This window comes from Gekko japonicus, unplaced genomic scaffold, assembly GCF_001447785.1.
Source record: "Gekko japonicus isolate JY-2015 unplaced genomic scaffold, Gekko_japonicus_V1.1 scaffold2300, whole genome shotgun sequence".
NCBI classification, from domain to species: Eukaryota; Metazoa; Chordata; class Lepidosauria; order Squamata; family Gekkonidae; genus Gekko; species Gekko japonicus.
Window position 1 is genome coordinate 225,088 of NW_015169853.1, and position 18,650 is coordinate 243,737.

The window sequence follows — 18,650 nt, forward strand, 5'->3', positions numbered from 1 at the left end:
TGTCTTCTGAACTCCTCCTCCCGGCATCATGATAAGTGAGCAAACCTTTGTGTCGCTGGCAGGAAGAAAGAGCCGGTCTGAGACTCTGAAAGGCTCTATAATTATTTTGCGCAGATGTATTTGCAGAGATTACCCAAAGAGCTCGGGAGAAGGCGGCCGTCTCCGGAGGCCAAGGGTGAGACAGATAAGAACGCTGGTGTTTTAATGAGCAGTTTGATGGATTAGGCCGCCAAGTGATGGATTAGGAGGCATTTATGTGGCGACACACCAAAACAGGGGACCGGGGCCCACGTGCCTCCGTGGTTTGCAGGAATTCTCTGGCCCTAGTTTGCGTCTTGTAGAGGAGACCCAATGTCAGGGAGAAAGGGCGTCCGGCTGACACTCACCACAGAGGGAGCCCGTGCTGGGCTGCAAAAGTCGAGCTCAGCCGGACCCACACAACCATGTGCCTTCCACTCAGGCAGCCTCTGGGGAAGTGTGGGGAAGAAGACCGCCTGGGACTCTTGGTGCCAGTGGGCGATCCGGCTTAAACGGCCCAGCCGCCCCTTGCATTCACGGAGGACCTCGGTGCCCGCTGCCCTCTCTGCCTCCCGCTGGCCTCTGTGCCGGATAGCCACCCCTCGCTTTCAGACAACACTCCGCCCCCCGCAGAAAGTCATGCCAGAGACAACAGCGTCCCTGGAGAAAATGTGTGCCAGCTGACTCTGGAGTCCAATCCCACCCTCCATCTGGCCAGTACAGACACATCCCAAGCCCCAGCAGAGAGCAGGGGTGGGGCGTGCCGCAGGAGTGCCTTCGATCCCCAGAAAGGACGCTCTGCAGAGATCCGTCCACCCCCCTCTCTCCACTGGTCTGTTGCTCTCACAAGAAGAAGAAGAAGAGGAGGAGGAGGGGATTGGATTTATACCCCACCACTACCGGAAGGAGTCTCAGAGCGGCTTCCAATCTCCTTTCCCTTTCTCTCCCTACAACAGACACCCTGTGAGGTAGGTGGGGCTGAGAGGGCTCTTTTGAGAACTGCCCTTGCGAGAACAGCTCTGAGCGAACTGTGACTGACCCAAGGTCACACCAGCAGCTGCATGTGCAGGAGTGGGGAATCAAACCCGGTTCTCCCGGATTAGAGTCCGCGCTCCTAGCCACTACACCAAACAAGAAGCGTAGCTGTGCTGGATCAGATCGATGTCCCATCTAGTCCAGCATCCTGTTTCCAACAGAGGCCGGCCAGACACCACAGCGAAGCCCCCGGGCACCCTTCCCCTGCTGCGTGCTCTTCAGCATCCGATGACAGCAGGCACCTCTCTGCCCTTCTGCCTGGAGTTCCCACGGCCAGAAGCCCCAGCCACAGACCTCTCCTGACTAAATCTGTCCAACCCCTTTTGAAATCCATCTAAGGCAGCTGCCGTAGACCCATGCATTGTGGCAGTGAGTTCCACGGGTCAACTGCCCACTGTGTGAAGGAGTCCTTCGCTGCCAATCAAGTTTCAGAGGATACCTGTAAATTCTAACATTACGGGAAGCGCCAAACAGTTTATTTCTAGCTGGTTTTCTGCACATAATGTTGTGGACTTGCATCATGTCACTTCTCAGTTGCCTTTTTCACCGGGCCAGGGGTCATTTCCTGTGGGAGCGCACAGGAGCAGAGCTCCAGCAGTAAGAAGCCCAGGGGGCGGGCACATGCAACAAGCCCCACCCCCTGCTCCCAGAAACCCTCAGTTGGGCCACAAGGAGCAAGAAGCAGCCAGGTAAGTTGCAGAGCCCCCCCCCGGCCCGCCTTCAGGTACAAGCTCTCCCTCCTCTGTGAGGGCAGATCTGCACGTCCCCCCCCCAATAGCTAGCAATCCAAAACAGTCCAGTGGCACCTTTAAGACCAAGTTTTATTCAGGTACAAGCTCTCCAGCCTCCGTGAGGACAGATCTGCACGTTCCCCCCCCCAACAGCTAGCAATCCAAAACAGTTCAGTGGAACCTGAGCGGTGGGTGTTGCCTTCTGACACACTTCCGGCGATGTCAGGGGGTGTGGCCTATGCAAATGAGGTATGCTAATGAGTTATGCTAATGAGCTCCTGCACCTCTTTTTCTACAAAATGACCCCTGTTTCACCCTATAGTAAAAAAACCCCAAACATGTATTTCAGCCTTCCTTCACAGAAAAGGGGCCCCAAATCCCGTGGCCCTTTGGTTTATCCTTTTCTGCACTTTCCCAGCTTTCTGAGAAGCACCGCCCAGACCGGTGGGCTGCCCCCCTCCCGCCCATGTCCATGGGTCATGAGCCAATCCTGCCCCCGCCTCCCTTCTTTATTCGCTTGCCCCTCTACCGCAAGGCCTCTGGGCCAGAGACTGCCTTGCTTTGATATTCTGTACAGCACCTAGCACAGGCCCTCTTGGCGCAACATCCATCCATCCATCTCCTCCTCCTCCTCCTCAAAAGAGCAGCCAAGCAAATCCCGCCCCCCCCCCAATCCATGGGAGAATCCTGCTGTCAGTTTCGAAAGGTCATTCCTGCCCCATCCACTCAGCCCGCGCTATTTATAGCTGCTCCATGTGGCGCGAGAGCCCTGCCGGGAAAGGGGGCTTGTTCAGCAGCAGGCAGAGGCTTTGCGTTCTGTGCAGCTCGCGCTAGGGGGCACTGGAGGCCCGGCGGTGAGAGCGAGAGGCACTGGACAGGCTCGGGAGGGAGCGCTCCAGACAACAGAACAGCCGACAATTAGCAGGGATTTCAGAATCTGGCTTCGGCTTCCAAAATGCCGCGGGAAGGACAGCCAAAGTGGTGCAGGAAGTGTGTTGTGCGGAAGCCAAACCTGTCAAGGCGGGCGAAGGGAAGCTGATCTGCCGAAGGAGCTCAGAGCCCTTGGCGGGAAGGGCCAGAACCAGAACGGTCTGGATTTCCGACAAGGGACGGATTTGGAGCTCTTTACACTCACGGCAGGTGCCGCGGGCCGAAGATCCAGGCTTGGGTGGAGGCGCTTTTCAGAAACAAAAATCCCTTTGCCCCATGCAGACTCCCAACATCGTGAGTGGCACGGCCAGTCCCCTTTGACTAGTGACCCCCTGCGTGCCAAAGAGCTCTGCTATCCAGAGAGGCTTTGGCCCCTCCCTGAAACTCAGCCTGCTCTCCGACCCACTTCTGTGGCAGAGAGTTCCACAGTCTCAATGCATGAGACGAGCACTGGCCACCAGCTTTTGGTTTCTTTCGACTGTTCCCTGCCCTCACCAGCAAGGCTGCAGCAGGGAATACAAGCAGCAGCAGCAGAAGAGATTGGATTTATCCCCCGCCCTTCACTACCCAAGGGACTCTCAGAGCGGCTTACAAACTCCTTTCCCTTCCCCTCCCCACAACAGACACCCTGGGAGGTAGGTGGGGCTGAGAGAGCACTTGACGGAAACTGCTCTTCTTCAAGAACAGCTCTTATCAGAACTACAGCTTGCCCAAGGTCATCCAGCAGCTGCAAGTGGAGGAGTGGGGACTCAAACCCGGTTCTCCCAGATTAGAGTCCGTGCACTTAACCACAACACCAAACTGGCTTTGTGCGAGGAAGGAGCCCCGCGAACAGTTTGTCAAAGTGGGCAGAATCGGCGGCAGAACCTCCTTGACCAGCCAAACCCATGCCCTGCAAAAGGTCCCAGTCCAGTGCTTCCTCACGAAATACGCCCTCCCCTTACCCTAAACGGCCCCAGCTTCCTGAACGTACAGATCTCACCACCATCACCACAGCGAGGGTCTTCCCTTTGCTAAGCAGGAACACCCACAGAAGATTTGGGTTGGGGGCGCATTCTGAGAGGTGTGTGTTTGTTTCCTCCTGACTGCTCCTGCAGAGTGCTGCAGGGGGTTGGACTAGATGACCTGCAAGGTGCCTTCCAACTCTAACGTTCCATGATGGCATGTTTGTTTGATTTCTATCCCGCCCTCCCCGCAAGCGGGCTCAAGCCAGGGAGGGACCTGCGACCAGCAAAAGAGGATTCCTCACACTGTAGCCTCTTTGCACTGCTTAGCTTCTGCTCAGGATCACTCTTATCCGCTTAAGTCCAGGAGCACCTTTGAAGACCCACAAAGTTTTAATTCTGGGTATTGTCCCGCGCGTGCACACGAAAGCTTATACCCAGAATAAAGCTTTGTTGGCCTTAAAACTCAGACTTTGTTCTGCTGCTTCAGACCCACATGGTGACCCACCAGAATCTATCTTATCTCCTTAGTATCTGCTTCGTTTCAGAGGGTGGCCAGGTGGTGGTGGAGGAGGAGGAGGAAGAGGAAGAATTGGATTTATACCCCGCCCTTCACTACCCAAAGGTGTCTCAGAGCGGCTTTACAAACTCCTTTCCCTTCCCTTCCCCACAACAGACACCCTAGGAGGTAGGTGGGGCTGAGAGAGCTCTTGACAGAAACTGCTCTTTTTTTCAAGAACAGCTGTGCCAGAACTTCGGCTTGCCCAAGGTCATCCAGCAGCTGCAAGTGGAGGAGTGGGGAATCAAACCCGGTTCTCCCAGATTAGAGTCTGCGCACCTAACCACAACACCAAACTGGCTCTTTCTCAAGAACAGTTCTGCCAGAACTATGGCTTGCCCTAGGTCATCCAGCAGGTGCAAGTGGAGGAGCGGGGAATCAAACCCAGTTCTCCCAGATTAGAGCCCGCACACTTAGCCACTACACCAAACTGGTGCACTTCACCACTACACCAAACAACACCAAACTTAACCACAACACCAAACAACTAGCTTCGAGTCCAGGAGCACCTCAGAGACCAGCAAAGTCTTCATGGTTTGAGCTTTAGAGAGTCAAAGTTCCATTTGTCAGATGCAAGCAGGAACCCGAGTCCTCGTGTCCCAGTCGGAAGGGGGCGTGGGCGTGGCAGCGAAGGCGGCCAGGATGCAACGCACACACGGTGGCCAGCTTGATTCGAGCAGGGGAGACATGCGACGGGGCAGATGCTCATTACCACACTGTGCCGAGCAAGCGGTGGCTTCCAGCACCTTCATCATGCCCAGGTAAAGTGGTACATGACAAAGGCCCAGGCTGTCGCATTCAGACGTGTCCTGGGGTGCAAGCAGTCTTCTCCAAAAGGGACACCAAAGCACACTTTTGCCAGAGGTGCACAGTGGATGGGTAAGGCAGCAGATGCAAAGTCAGCATAAGAGTACTCTGGAAAAGACGGCCACGAGAAGGCTGGCACCAAAGCCGTGTGACACCATCACGTGACGCTTCTGCCTTCTACAGCCCCCGGCCCCTCTTGCTGAATACTCTGACTGACAGTGGCCCTCGGGCACAGAGAAGGCTTTCCCCCAACACTTGCTGACTGAGACCCAACTTAAGAAGAAATGCCAGGGACTGGACCTGGGAAATCGTGTCTGCAGCCTACCACTGAGCCAGCTCCCCCCCCCCCCAATAGTTCCACGGGGTCTCTTCACAGTGCAGCCCTGGGGAGAGTCACGCCCTTAAAAACCCGCTGACTTAACTGGATTTAGAAGAGTGTAGCCCTGCTTGGGACTGCGTTGTCACTCAAGAGGCCAGCCAGCTAAGCCTTTTGGTGGCGTGCGGTGTGTATGTATGTGTGCGTGTGTGTGTCCGGAGGAGAGCTGAACATCAGAGGGGGCCTTATTTATTTTTATTTATTTATTTATCTTTAAATTTATACCTCGCCCTCCCCGAAGGCTCAGGGTGGCTCACAAGGGGCACGAATGCCCAAGTTAAAACATTAAAACAGTACAGAACAATATAAAATACAGTAACTACAGTACACTAAAATTTGCTTTACGGTGCTCCAAAATTAGTTAACTATAACATTCAAGATGGGGTTCTAAAAATACTAACAACAAGCAACAATAATAACAATCAATATAGCAGCAACAATATACGTCCATACAGCATTGTTCTCTGCCAGGCACGTCTCACACCCCCAATAGTCCCCGCTCCGGGGGTGGTCAATTTGTGGGACCAATAAGGGTGGACGATGGCAACATGATGATGATGGCGTGATGATGGTGGCGGCGGCCAATGCTCCCTCTAAGCTGTGGAGTCCTCTGAACAAAAATTCTACTTTCTGAGCTCCTGGCATTAAAGTTGTGAGCAGGTGATTTGTGGCGTAATGATGGTGGCGGCGGCTCCTACTCAAAGGCCTGGCGGAAGAGCTCCGTTTTACAGGCCCTGCGGAACTGCACCAAGTCCTGCAGGGCCCGGATCTCTTCTGGGAGCTCATTCCACCAGGTAGGAGCCACCACGGAGAACGCCCTGGCCCTGGTAACCGCAAATTTGATGTTTCTGGGGCCTGGAATGTCCAGGAGATTTTGCGTCCCCGACCGTAGGAACATGGGGGAACATGCGGGGAGAGGCGGTCCCTAAGGTAAGCCGGACCACCAGAACACATGAGCACACGAGGCCGCCTTCTACTGAGTCAGACCCTCGGTCCCTCAAGATCAGTTCTGTCTACTCAGACTGGCAGCGGCTCTCTGGGGTCTCGTGCAACGGCCTTTCCCATCACCTACCCCTGTTGCTTTTTAACGGGAGATGCTACCGGAGATTGAACCAGGGACCTTCTGCATGCCGAGCAAATGCTCTGCCCCAGAGCCACAGAGCCTTCTGCATGCCGAGCAGATGCTCTGCCCCAGAGCCACAGCCCCTCCCAGTCAGTCCGCTCTCGTCTATGCTGCCTGCCTGCGTTCTGGCTCTCCTGTCTGCAGTCTGACACCCTTCCAGTTGGAGATCCGTGGGACTGGACCTGGGACCTTCTGCACAGGAGGCTGGGAGCGATGCACTCCCTTCCCCCTGGTCTATTTACTGCCCATCCCTTTGGAATGGCATTTGAGAAGTGTTGCGATAGATGACAGAGGAGGAGGAAGCCTCCAGGTGGTGGATGGCGATTTCTCCCAGGCCCGTTTCCGGGTCTTTTAGCGCCTCTGCACACCTCAGATAACAGATTTTCTGGGCGTTCTGTTGAGCAGCCTCAACTCCCATCAAAAGGACGGACGACGGCTTCCTTTTTCTCCTATAAAGGGAGACGTTTGAGCTCCACAAAAGGGATCGGCGTCCAACGATTTTAAGCTCTAGTTATGTTTTAATCCCTTACCATGACTGCCTTGTCACAGACGTTCAGCTGAGGTTGCCCGGGCAGCAGCGTCTCCTGGTGCTGCTGGACGACCAGAGAGATCCTTTCCATGACGGTTTGGTACTCGAGGCTAGAGAAACTGGAAGGGCAGAAAGACAGAGCACAGCAGTTACGGAGCTGTCAATGCAGGAACGCGTCCGTCTGGGCAGATGGGGTCCTGTCAAGGGGATACAAACCCAGCCAAGTTATTCTGCTAAAACATGGAGCAGCAGCTGCAGAGACCGACACCTTCCCATTCATTCTCAACTTTTGAGTCCTTTCGTTGTGAGATCTTGAAAAAATGGTATTTAGCAGAGATAAGATAGTCCAGCAGAGCCAGAGTAAAATAATTCAGACTCAGAGTCCATGTGTGATTAAAATATAAAGTTTTTACTAAATTCTAGCATGGGGAAGGGTAACTGGGATGAAAATAACAACAGAGCTAAATCGGCTACATCCTTACTCTACAAAGACAAAACTAGAAGAGGGAGAGTATGGCTGCTCTTCTTCTTCTTCTTCAGAACACCAAACAAAGATGGGAAGAGAAGCCATAAAATGGTAATACACCTTGACACTTTAGTCCCAATCAAACTCCTAGATCAGGGAGAAAATTCCCGGGCTTTCTACAGCTAAAGAACATTGGTTACATGAGAAACATGTGACTTCCTGTGAGTAACATAAACAAACATTTAACCCCAGATATACTGAGTGTTTTCAACTTGTAATACCCAACACCGGGGCACCTTTGAGACCCACAAAGTTTAATTCTGGGTACCAGCTTATCCCAAGAATTACACTTTGTTGCTCCTAACGGTGCCACAGGACTCAAACTTTGTTCTACTGCTTCAGAGCAAAATGAACTTGAACCTATTCTCAACCTTAACAAACCCCTGCTGGCTGTATGACAAAAGGCATTGTGTTACAAGCTGCATGGCACTTTTCGAAATCACAGTAGTTGCCCTGGAGTTCTGCATAAGAACATAAGAGAAGCACATGTTGCATCAGGCCAGTGGCCCATCCAGCCCAACACTTTGTCACACAGTGGCCAAATATACCGGGTGCCATCAGGAGGTCCAGCAGTGGGGCCAGGACACTAGGAGCCCTCCCACTCTTGCCCCTCCAGGCACCAAGAATACAGAGCATCACTTGCCCCAGACTGAGAGTTCCTATCTATAGCTTGTGGCTAATAGCCACTGATGGACCTCTGCTCCATATGTTTATCCAATTCCCTCTTGAAGCCGTCCATGCTTGTGGCCGCCACCACCTCCTGTGGCAGTGAAATCCATGTCTTAATCCCCCTTTGGGTGAAGAAGGACTTCCTCTTTTCCGTTCTAACCCGACTGCTCAGCAATTTCATGGAGTGCCCACTTGAGTTCTTGTATTGTGAGGAAGGGAGAAAAGGACTTCTTTCTCTACCTGCTCACTGTGAAGGGTATCCCAACCACACTGGAAGTAGTTTAAGAACGCAAGGCCGGTTCTCCTGGACTCACCACTGTGCGTGACACACTGTCCGCTGGGGTCCGGATGCTTACGGAAGTGTAGGAACAGAGTAGTATGGCGGTGCCCACCCAGGTCCACACTTTCTTGGCTGCACCATCCGCTTTGAGTCATGAGCAAACGCCATCGGAGCACACAAACGTCCAGCCTGTTGGTGGTGTCCATGGACGACCAGTCGAACATCAGGGGGAATTTTTTTAACAGTCAGAGTAGTTCAGCGGTGGAATGGGCGGCCGAGGGAGGGGGTGAGCTCCCCCTCCCTGGCAGTCTTCAAGTAGCATCTGGACAAACATTTGTCAAGGATGCTCTTGGCTCATTCTGCATTGAGCAGGGGGTTAGAATAGATGGCCTCTATGGCCCCTTCCAACTCTATGATTCTATGGCTGCATGCTGTGGGGCAAGGGAATGCCACTGACTCTGTACTATTTGTGCACCTGTTTAAGCAGAAAGAAATCCCGCCACCACCAATCATACCAACCCATGCATGGCTATGAACAAGTGAAAAACATCGCCACAAGAATGTGTTTATTTACTTGCTGGGTTGTTGTTGTTTTTTAATCCTTTTGTTGTTCAGTCGCACAGACGAGTCCGACTCTTTGCAACCCCATGGACCAGCTCCCGCCAGGCCCTCCTGTTTTCCGCCGTCCTCTGAAGTTGGCTCAACTTCATGTTCGTTGCATCTATGACACCATCTGACCATCTCATCCTTTGCCGTCTTCTTTGACCTTCAATCTTTCCCCGCATCAGGGTCTTCTTCTCCAGTGAGAGCTCCCTTCTCATTGGGTGGCCAAAGTATTTGAGCTTCATTTTCATTATCTGGCCTTCCAGGGAACAGTCAGGGTTGATTTCTTTTAGGACTGACTGATTTGATCTTTTTGCAGTCCAAGGGACTCTCAAGAGTCTTCTCCAGCACCGTAGTTCAAAAGAATCTATTCTTCGGCGCTCGGCCTTCCTTATAGTCCAGCTCTCGCAGCCATACATGACTACTGGGAATACCACTGCTTTGACCATGCGGACTTTTGTTGGCAGGGTGATGTCTCTACATTTTATTATGCTGTTGAGGTTCGCCATCGCTTTCCTCCCAAGGAGCAGGCGTCTTTTAATTTCATGGCTGCAGTCACAGTCTGCGGTGATCTGGGATCCCAGGAACGTGAAGTCTGTCACTACTTGGCCTTTTGATACTGTCCATGGGGTTTTCTTGGCAAAGATACTGGAGTGGGTTGCCATTACTTTCTCCAGGGGATCACACTTGGTCTGAGTTCTCTGCTGTGGCCTATCCGTCTTGGGTGGCCCTTCACGGCATAGCCCACAGCTTCATGGAACCGCGCAAGCCCCCTCGCCATGACAAGGCAGTGATCCATGAGGGGTTTTTTAATCCTACCCTGTCCCCAAATCGCTTAGGGCAGAAGAAAAATCAGAACTACACAAAACGCTGCAGTGACCCAGGATGGGGGTCACCACATTTGCTGGAGTCGGCCAAAGCCGGGAGACAGAGGAGACCTTTTGAACTTCTCGGCAGGTTACCTGGATTGCAATTTGCGGTATTGTGGTTTTGGGAGGGAAATAAAACCTGAGCACGATGGAGCCTGTGCTCAGCACAGCAAAAGGCGCTGGGAATATTCAGCTTGGCTGATTTCCGTCTGTACACAAACCTGTGTGTGGGGGGGGTGAGGCTTCACCAAGACCAGGCGGGCACTCACAAATTCCATAAAACAGGAGTTTAGTTTGACACTCTCCCGTATGTGCTAAAGGAGGAGCTGGAAACTGCCCCCCTCACCACAGTGACAGTCTCTGACAATCCACCCCTTACTCTTATCAGGATTATAACTTCAGCAGGTATTTGTTTAAGTGGTTTAACGCTCCCTTTCACTGCCGTATTACTTCAAGTACTTCTTAAATGGAGGATTAATACCCAGTGATCTCATTTTGTCCATCATATTAAGAGTCACTTAGGACACAAAGAACCAGCAAATTGCTTTTGGAGATAAAGTGGAAACACCGACACCCAGGCCTGGTCCCAGGCCCCTTCGCTCACGGCCTGAGTCCGGCTGCTGGCCCTGGGGCTCAAGCCCGCCCCCCAAATCAATCACGGCTGAAGCCTCAGGATGCGCCAACGGTTTCCAGTAAGTCCTATAAATACCACATCTCCTTGGCAGCTCTCCAGTGACAGAGAGGGAGAGTGTGTGTGTGTGCGCAAGGAAGCCTGCTGGTGGAGCCTGGCTGAGTGTGGGGCTCAGGGCAAAGGAGAAGGACGTTTGGGAAGAGGACCTGAACTTTGAAAACTGGGCCGCTTTCTCACCCAGCCAGCTGCATTCTGGAGAACTGTGGAGATGCTGTCAAGTGAGCCGGTCGAGGGCTGCGGCAGACTCCTGAAGGGCTCTACTGCTTCCTACTCACTACAGGCATTCCCCACGGATTTTAGTACCCCACAGAGCGACTCAGCATGCCTGGACGGGTTGGTGGTGTCACTACATCACTCTAAGTGCATGTAAGCATTATCTCTTTGTCTTAACAGTGGTGGCGGCTACAAGCCTGGACGGCTTCAAGAGGGAATTAGATAAATATATGGAGCAGAGATCCATCAGTGGCTGTTAGCCACAAGGTATGGATAGGGACTCTGGGGCAAGGGATGCTCTGTATTCTTGGTGCTTGGGGGGGGGACAGTAGGAGGGCTCCTAGTGTCCTGGCCCCACTGGTGGACCTCCTGCTGGCACCTGGTCTTTTTGGCCACTGTGTGACAGAGTGTTGGCCTGGATGGGCCATTGGCCTGATCCAACACTGGCTTCTCTTAGGTTCTTATGTAACCTGGGAGCTGCCCTCTGACCTCTCGAAAGCTGATACCCGGAATTAAACTCCGTTGGTCTTAAAGGTGCGGAAAGAGGCTAAGAAAAAGAACAGAATAAAGACAATATACAAATAAGCAACTCTTAGGTACTATTCAAATTGGAGTGGTAGTAATACGTGTATAGCATGTACAAATGTTGAGCAGGCAAGCAGATGCTATACATGTATTACTACCACTCCAATTTGAATAGTACCTAAGAGTTGCTTATTTGTATATTGTCTTTATTCTGTTCTTCTTCTTAGCCTCTTTCTGCACGGTTGTTTCCCCCCTGATATTGTATTGTTCACTTGTGATTGCTTGCTGGGTCTTAAAGGTGCCCCTGGCCTCAAACTTTGTTCAACTGTAAACTAAGCTCTGTGCAAAAATTACCCTTTGTGCAGACCACCTAAACAGCGGATACCTTGCTAAAGAGTGGATCACGTTGTTAGGCGCTTTTATAATCACTCGTAGCACTGTTTACAGCCATCCATAACCTCTCCTAACGTGTACTAATTTGTTCACTAATGCTAAGAGTAGCCTGTTAGATAATTAGGAACTCGGGCCCCCAAAGACCTGACAGATTGCTTTGCATGCCCTGGCGCTGCAGAAGACAGCAAAACACCCCATGACCACAGTGGCTGGATTGAGCCCCACCTCTGTTTTGCATCGGAACAGAACCACCGATGGCAGGTCTCGTTAAGTATTCTGCCTTCCCCAATCTGGATTGTCCAGGCTAGCCTGACCTCATCCGATCTCAGAAACTCAGCAGGATCGGCCCTGGCTAGTCCTCGGATGGGAGATGATGGGTCGCTATGCAGAGGCAGGCAATGGCAAACCACCTCTTAAAAGTCTCTTGCCTTGAAAACCCGACAGGGTCAAAATTCGCTGGCTGCAACTTGACAGCAAAAGAAAAAAAATCCGCCTTCCACCACCCACACCCAGACTGGTGCTGCAGGCAAGTTCACAGGCCCACTCACCACCCCCCGTGGTCAGGGGCTAAGCCGTTTTCGTGGCCAAGGCCAGAAATCAAACTGCCCCATCAAACTGCGCCCCCCCCCGCACCAATGAACCTGGCACCCAGAATCTCATCTGAGGCCCAGCTATACATAACGCCTGGTGATGCCATTTTTTGCCACTTCTTTTAATGCACAGCTGCCCCTTGGGGGGGAGGCAATCAAGAGGAGAAAGCGCAGTGGCGGGTACTTGTCCTTCTGCCCATTTGTATCCTCACATCCACACCTCCCCCTGCCCCGCTTCCTAACACGCAGGGGGAACGAACCAGGGCTCGTTGGAAGACCGCTGTGGGCAGCGACGTACTTGACAAGGTTATTGCAAGGACATGAGCGAAAGGACCATCGGAAGGCGAGCCACGTCTCAAGGGCCGACACGGAAGAGCAGCGCTGACCCTACCCCCCACCAGCCGGGCTGGAGCTTAAGAGACTCTCTGGAACCGGTCGATGGAGCCTGGAACCAGCCCCCAGGGCTCTTTGCAAGCTCAAATGCTTCTAGGGAACACTCATGTGGTCAATGCCTAGAGTTCATAAAAACATAAGAGAAGCCAAGGTTGGATCAGGCCAATGGCCCATCCAGGCGAACACTCTGTCACACAGTGGCCAAAAATACCAGGTGCCATCAGGAGGTCCACCAGTGGGGCCAGGACAGTAGAAGCCCTCCCACTGTTGTACATAACGCCTGGTGATGCCATTTTTTGCCGCTACCTTCTTTTAATGCACAGCTGCCCCTTGGGGGGGGGCAATCAAGAGGAGAAAGCGCAGCGGCGGGTACTTGTCTTTCTGCCCATTTGTATCCTCACATGCACACCTCCCCCTGCCCCGCTTCCTAATACGTAGGGGGAACGAACCAGGGCTCATTGGAAGACCGCTGTGAGCAGCGACGTACTTGACAAGGTTATTGCAAGGACATGAACGAAAGGACCATCGGAAGGCGAGCCACGTCTCAAGGGCCGACACAGAAGAGCAGCGCTGACCCTACCCCCCACCAGCCGGGCTGGAGCTTAAGAGAGTCTCTGGAACTGGCCGATGGAGCCTGGAACCAGCCCCCAGGGCTCTTTGCAAGCTCAAGGCTTCTAGGGAACACTCATGTGGTCGATGCCTAGAGTTCATAAGAACATAAGAGAAGCCAATGTTGGATCAAGCCAATGGCCCATCCAAGCCAACAGTCACACAGTGGCCAAAAACACCAGGTGCCATCAGGAGGTCCAGCAGTGGGGCCAGGACACCAGAAGTCCTCCCACTGTTGACCCCCCCAAGCACCAAGAAGACAAGAGCAGCACTTGCCCCAGAGTCCCTATCTATACCTTGTGGCTAATAGCCACTGATGGACCTCTGCTCCATATGCTTCTCTAATTCCCTCTTGAAGCCGTCCGTGCTTGTAGCCACCACCACCTCCTGTGGCAGTGAATTCCACGTGTTAATCAATCTTTGGGTGAAGAAGTGCTTCCTTTTATCCGTTCTAACCCGACCGCTCAGCAATTTCATGGAGTGCCCACAAGGAGTTCTTGTATTGTGAGAAAGGGAGAAAAGTACCTCTCTCTCTACCTGCTCTATCCCATGCATAATCTTATAAACCTCAATCAGTTCAGGCTTGGCACAAGAGCGCCCTCCTAGGAAAAGTCACTGGGAAGGGCAAAGGGCTCCCCAACGCTTAGAGAACCAGCACCACCAACCCCAGAACTCTCGGCTGCTCCTGCAGCCCTCCCTGTTGGCCACCACCGGAAGCCACGAGGGGCTCCGTTGGGGACTGCGGGTGCTGTACAGGTGTACCTGCTCTGCAAAGCAAAGGGCTTCCGACCCTGGAATCCTGCCCATCTCCCCTCCAGAAAGGGGGAGGGGGGAGGAACAGACGACCAGAACCGGCAGCCGCCTTCATCCCGGGGTTCAGGCAATACGTGCACAGGTGTTTGGGGACGCCGTCACCCAAGGAAGCCGACAGCCCGCGCTGCCCTCCGGCTGCCCCAGATTTGTATTCCGTCTCTCCGAGCCTGCCGAAGGGAAGGTGGGAATTGCAAGTGGAAGAATGAGAGGGGAGAGCGCGCCAGGGTGAGCAGGTGGCGTGGCGAGGAGCCGGCTCGGAGAGATTCCCCCTGTGTGCCAGGAATTATTCCACGCTCCGGATGAAGGAGCAGAGTGGACAGCGTCCGGGGTCGTTACACTAATTGACACTTTACCTCCAGGAAGTCCCCGGAGAGCCAATCAGGGATGGCTGGGAGGCGCCAGGTCCCAGGCACAGGTGTGGCGGGTGTTTAGTTCATTTAGTGTAATTGTGCTCCGGCAATCTGTTCTCCTCGCCCTCCCGCTCCCAGCCAAGCCGTATGTCGCTCACTCGCTCGCTCCACTGTTAATCCCACCGTGGCCTGCAGCGAGAGCCCAGCTCGGGGTTGGGAGGAAGGCGCCGGCACTCAGACGCTGCCTTCCTCCCTCGGCTGTTAGGGTCTCCATCCTTGGGGCCTTCATGTTTGTTTCCAGGGCTCGCAGGGACGTCCGTGGTTGCCAGGCTCAAGTGCTGAGGAGCCAGAACTGCTTCACCCTCTCTCTCACCATATGCCCGTTGTGCCACCAAATGACGGCAGAGCCAGTTGGTGCCGCTCTTAAAAAAAAGGGTTGTCCGGCCCGCGGCTGCCGTGCTGGGCTCCCGAGTCAGGGTGAGGCAAAACAGCCGAGGCAGGGCCTCATCACAGAGGAGTCTGTGCTAGAGAAGCCGCTCCCTGCCCCCCTACTAGACCTTCGGATTCACAGCGATTCAGGTTCGGCTTCTCTATAAAGACGTCCTCTCATCCGCCCTACCGTTGGTTCCTGCGTGATATGCCAGCACAGCCTGGCACACTGCCCAACCCCCCTGGGAATATCTCAAGAGCAAGCCGTTCTTCTGGACAGAGGGCAAGAGCGGGCAGCTGTGCCAGCCCAGGAGAAGGGAGGCCATTTCTGCACCCTCCCTCTCAAGGTGCGCTAAAGCAACTGGTGCTGCCCTCGGGGCAGGAAACGGGAAGCCTTTTGGGCTCTTGGGCTGCAGCTGAAAAGACAACAGCCACTGCGGGACCCTCTGCAAGGAGACGGAAGACAGAACTCAGATGCGGGCGCTTGGGCTAAACGCTGCCGTTCCTGGCTGATTCACAAAGGCTTTTGCTCACCGGAGAAGTTGACTTTGGAGGGCTTTTGGTGCAATCACCCCTCAGAAATCTCCAAGTAAGAGGCTGTGACACTCTGGGAAATGCCTGGGCTGGTGCTGCCAGTTGCTGGGATGGATATACAGTAGGGGACTACACAGCAAGGAACAATAAACCAGACAGAGCTCTGTAACAAAGGATGCTACAACTATAGCAGTCATGCAAAAATTCTATAATACACAGCAAATACAAATTATAAAGATAATAAAGACTACAAAGACTTTATGTCTGCTATAACTGTATGATAAATTGTTTTATGTGTTGCTCTATGTATTTTATATTCTTATGCCTTTTATGTAAGCCGCCCTGAGCCTGCCTCGGCAGGGAGGGCAGAGGATATAAGTCGAATAAATAAATAAATAAATAAATAAAGTCCCTACAGGTACAGTTTACATATAATGAGAACATAAGAACAGAAGAGAAGCCAGTGTTGGATCAGGCCGATGGCCCATCCAGTCCAACACTCTGTCACACGGTGGTCAATAAGTACAAATTCCATGGGAAGTCTTCAGAATGCATGTAGATAAGTCATAAATGGGAATGAAGGATCCGGATATTATAAACTTCGTTTCGTTGAACTTCCTCAGTAGTGACTAATACTGTTTCTGCATAAGATTAATAGCATCTACTTCTGAAGTAATTCACAAGAACACAGTTTCCAAAAAACTTTCCACTAACAGGCAACCAGTCCTATTGTTTAGTTGTAACTCACTTACACATCTTTCATCTGCTGGTGCTGCCAGGAACTGTGTATTATAGAGGTTTTATTGCTGTGTATTGTAGAGTTTTTGCATGACTGCTATAGTTGTAGCGTCCTTTGTTACACGGCTCTGTCTGGTTTATAGTTGCTGGGATGGGGCAGTGGGCTTGGGGCGCCCTTGGCAGCCAGCTGGGGCTCTGAACGGCCAAATGCTGACCCCGCTACTCTACAGCATTGAAGCAGCACAGAAGGCAGCCAAACATCACTGTCGTATGTGGAACTTCTGAATGCGCCTCTCACACCTTTCACAAGACTATGAGAGAACGGGGCCAGGACCCAGGAGGGTGCTCTGATATGTAGCTTAGCTACAGTGCCAGCCAACTCCCGTGGATGGATCTGGAACCAGACCACCCTCCCACTGGAAACAGAGGCAGCCCAGACGCGCCAAAGCCTCTGCCGTCCTTCCTGTGCAGGAAAGGGAAGCCAGGCACAGCATTGATCATGCATGGAAGGAGTCAATGATGATGGGTCTCCAGAGAAGAGCCAGACCTGAACTCCGGCACCACATCCATTTGGACGGCAAGCTTGGCTGCGGGGAAAAGAAACACCAGCAGGATACCGGAAGGGAGCAAACAAGGGGGAACAGCCGCAAAAGCCAGGCAAAAGCACAGTGATTCCACTTAGCGGTGCAGCTAACATTCTCTTTACACAAACGTATTACGCTGCCTCCGCATCAAGGCAAGCTCTGTTCCTCTCTGCAATTCCTCTCATATACAAAGGTGACCTACAGTGAGCCATCGAACCCAGTGCTGGCTATGTCAACTCGCAGGGATAGAGCGCCCAAGGTCTTCACCAGTCACGCAATCAAAATTTTGTTTAAGTGGAGACACCAGGGCCTGCGCACTGAACATGGAAAGTGTGTGCTCTGCCATGATGCTATCTGTGGTCCCTCTCCAAAAATCCTTTTGGATGCCGAAAGAATACCGGCATCGCTCACCATGTCTACTAGCAATTATGATTTTATATGCTGTGGTTTTATGTAATTTTTTTTATGTTTTAACACATTTTGATGTTTTAATACATATATATCTTGTAAGCCACCCTGAGCCTGTCTTGGCAGGGAGGGCAGGATAGAAATTAAATACCTAAAATTAAAATAAATAAAATAGATGTTCGTTTCTCTCCCTTTCTCAGCCCTTGGAGAGATGGCTGCTCCTCTCTTAGGCCCTATTTGACCCAGAAGCTGCCTTGTGCCTGGACGGTCTGTCTCCAAGGCCTCAGGCTCTTTCCCGGCCTGGAGACTTGAGCTCCTTTAACGGGAGAGGCTCCTTTCCAAAACAGAGGGGCCACAGCTCAGTGGCACAGCACTCCTTGGCGTGCAGAAGGTCCTCGGCTCAATAGCCAGCAAAAGAAGCTTCTCTGCCAGTCGGGTTAGGCAAGAGTGGGACAGACAGACCAAAGGCCTGACTCACAGGACAAGGAAGCTTTGGACGCAGAAGGAGACGGCTTGGACGGCCCCAGAGGGGCAGGGGAGTCACCCGCCGTGCTGCTAACAGGGATGTTATTCTTGTTGGGCGGCTGTTTAATCTTTACAAAGATGAATTGTGGATTAATGACATGTCGGAGCTGCTTTACTGTATTACGATGCTTTGCTTTGCTTGGAGCAGGAGCAGGAGCGGCAGACACGTGCAAATGCTGCAGGAGCCAAGCTCCCCCTGCCTCCGTGGGGGGGGGGGAGGCTCCAATGCCCATCCAGGCTCCTGCCCTGTGAGACCCCCCAGGGATTCCGCAGCTAGTAAGCCACCCTGTCCCCCTAGAGCAGCCTCCATGATATTTGGCAATGGTTCGCCGTACCCTCCTCAGGGCAATCCCCAATCCCACGTGCACGCTCCCTTGATCTGCAGCGAGGCCAGATGTCCCCGACGTGGAAGTGCCATGAACTCCCTTCACGGGACCAGTCGGTTGAGCGAAAGGGAGGTATGATGCTGCTCTAACCTCAGAACTTCCAAGAGAGCGACTCCAATGGGGTCTTCTCTATTTATCAGGAAGAAACGCCTGGGTCAGTGTTACCTCACAGCTGATACCCAGTCCTCGTTTCTTCCTAATCGTTTCCTCCCCGGCTGCGCGCATCTCTCCTCTTTATTCACAATCAACCCCTTTCCCCGCTTAAAGTAACAGGAGTCTTGTGCTAAGACGCTCAACTTCCCATCTCTCCATTCCAGCGCGCTTTCTTCCTCCTCGCTGTCTCGCTCACACGGGAAGATCTTGCAGGGGTCTCTGTTGTTCAAGCTCTCCCATTTCCCTCTCATTTGAGCTCGTGCTCTTCCTTTCACCCTGGTTCTTGTATCGACTTGTCCTCTGGGCGCCTCTTTCCC

The 18,650-nt window shown here is 52.8% G+C and overlaps 1 protein-coding gene across 1 annotated transcript in view; it reads right to left on the reverse strand.

Moving 5' to 3' along the window:
* GALNS (galactosamine (N-acetyl)-6-sulfatase) overlaps nt 1-18,650 on the reverse strand; it is a gene marked incomplete at its 5' end in the record, with an annotated part of 67,054 nt that overhangs the window by 2,664 nt on the left and 45,740 nt on the right. Inside the window, one exon of the mRNA XM_015417364.1 lies at nt 7,054-7,171. Coding sequence (XP_015272850.1) covers nt 7,054-7,171 — 118 coding nt within the window. The remainder of the gene's footprint in view (nt 1-7,053; nt 7,172-18,650) is intronic.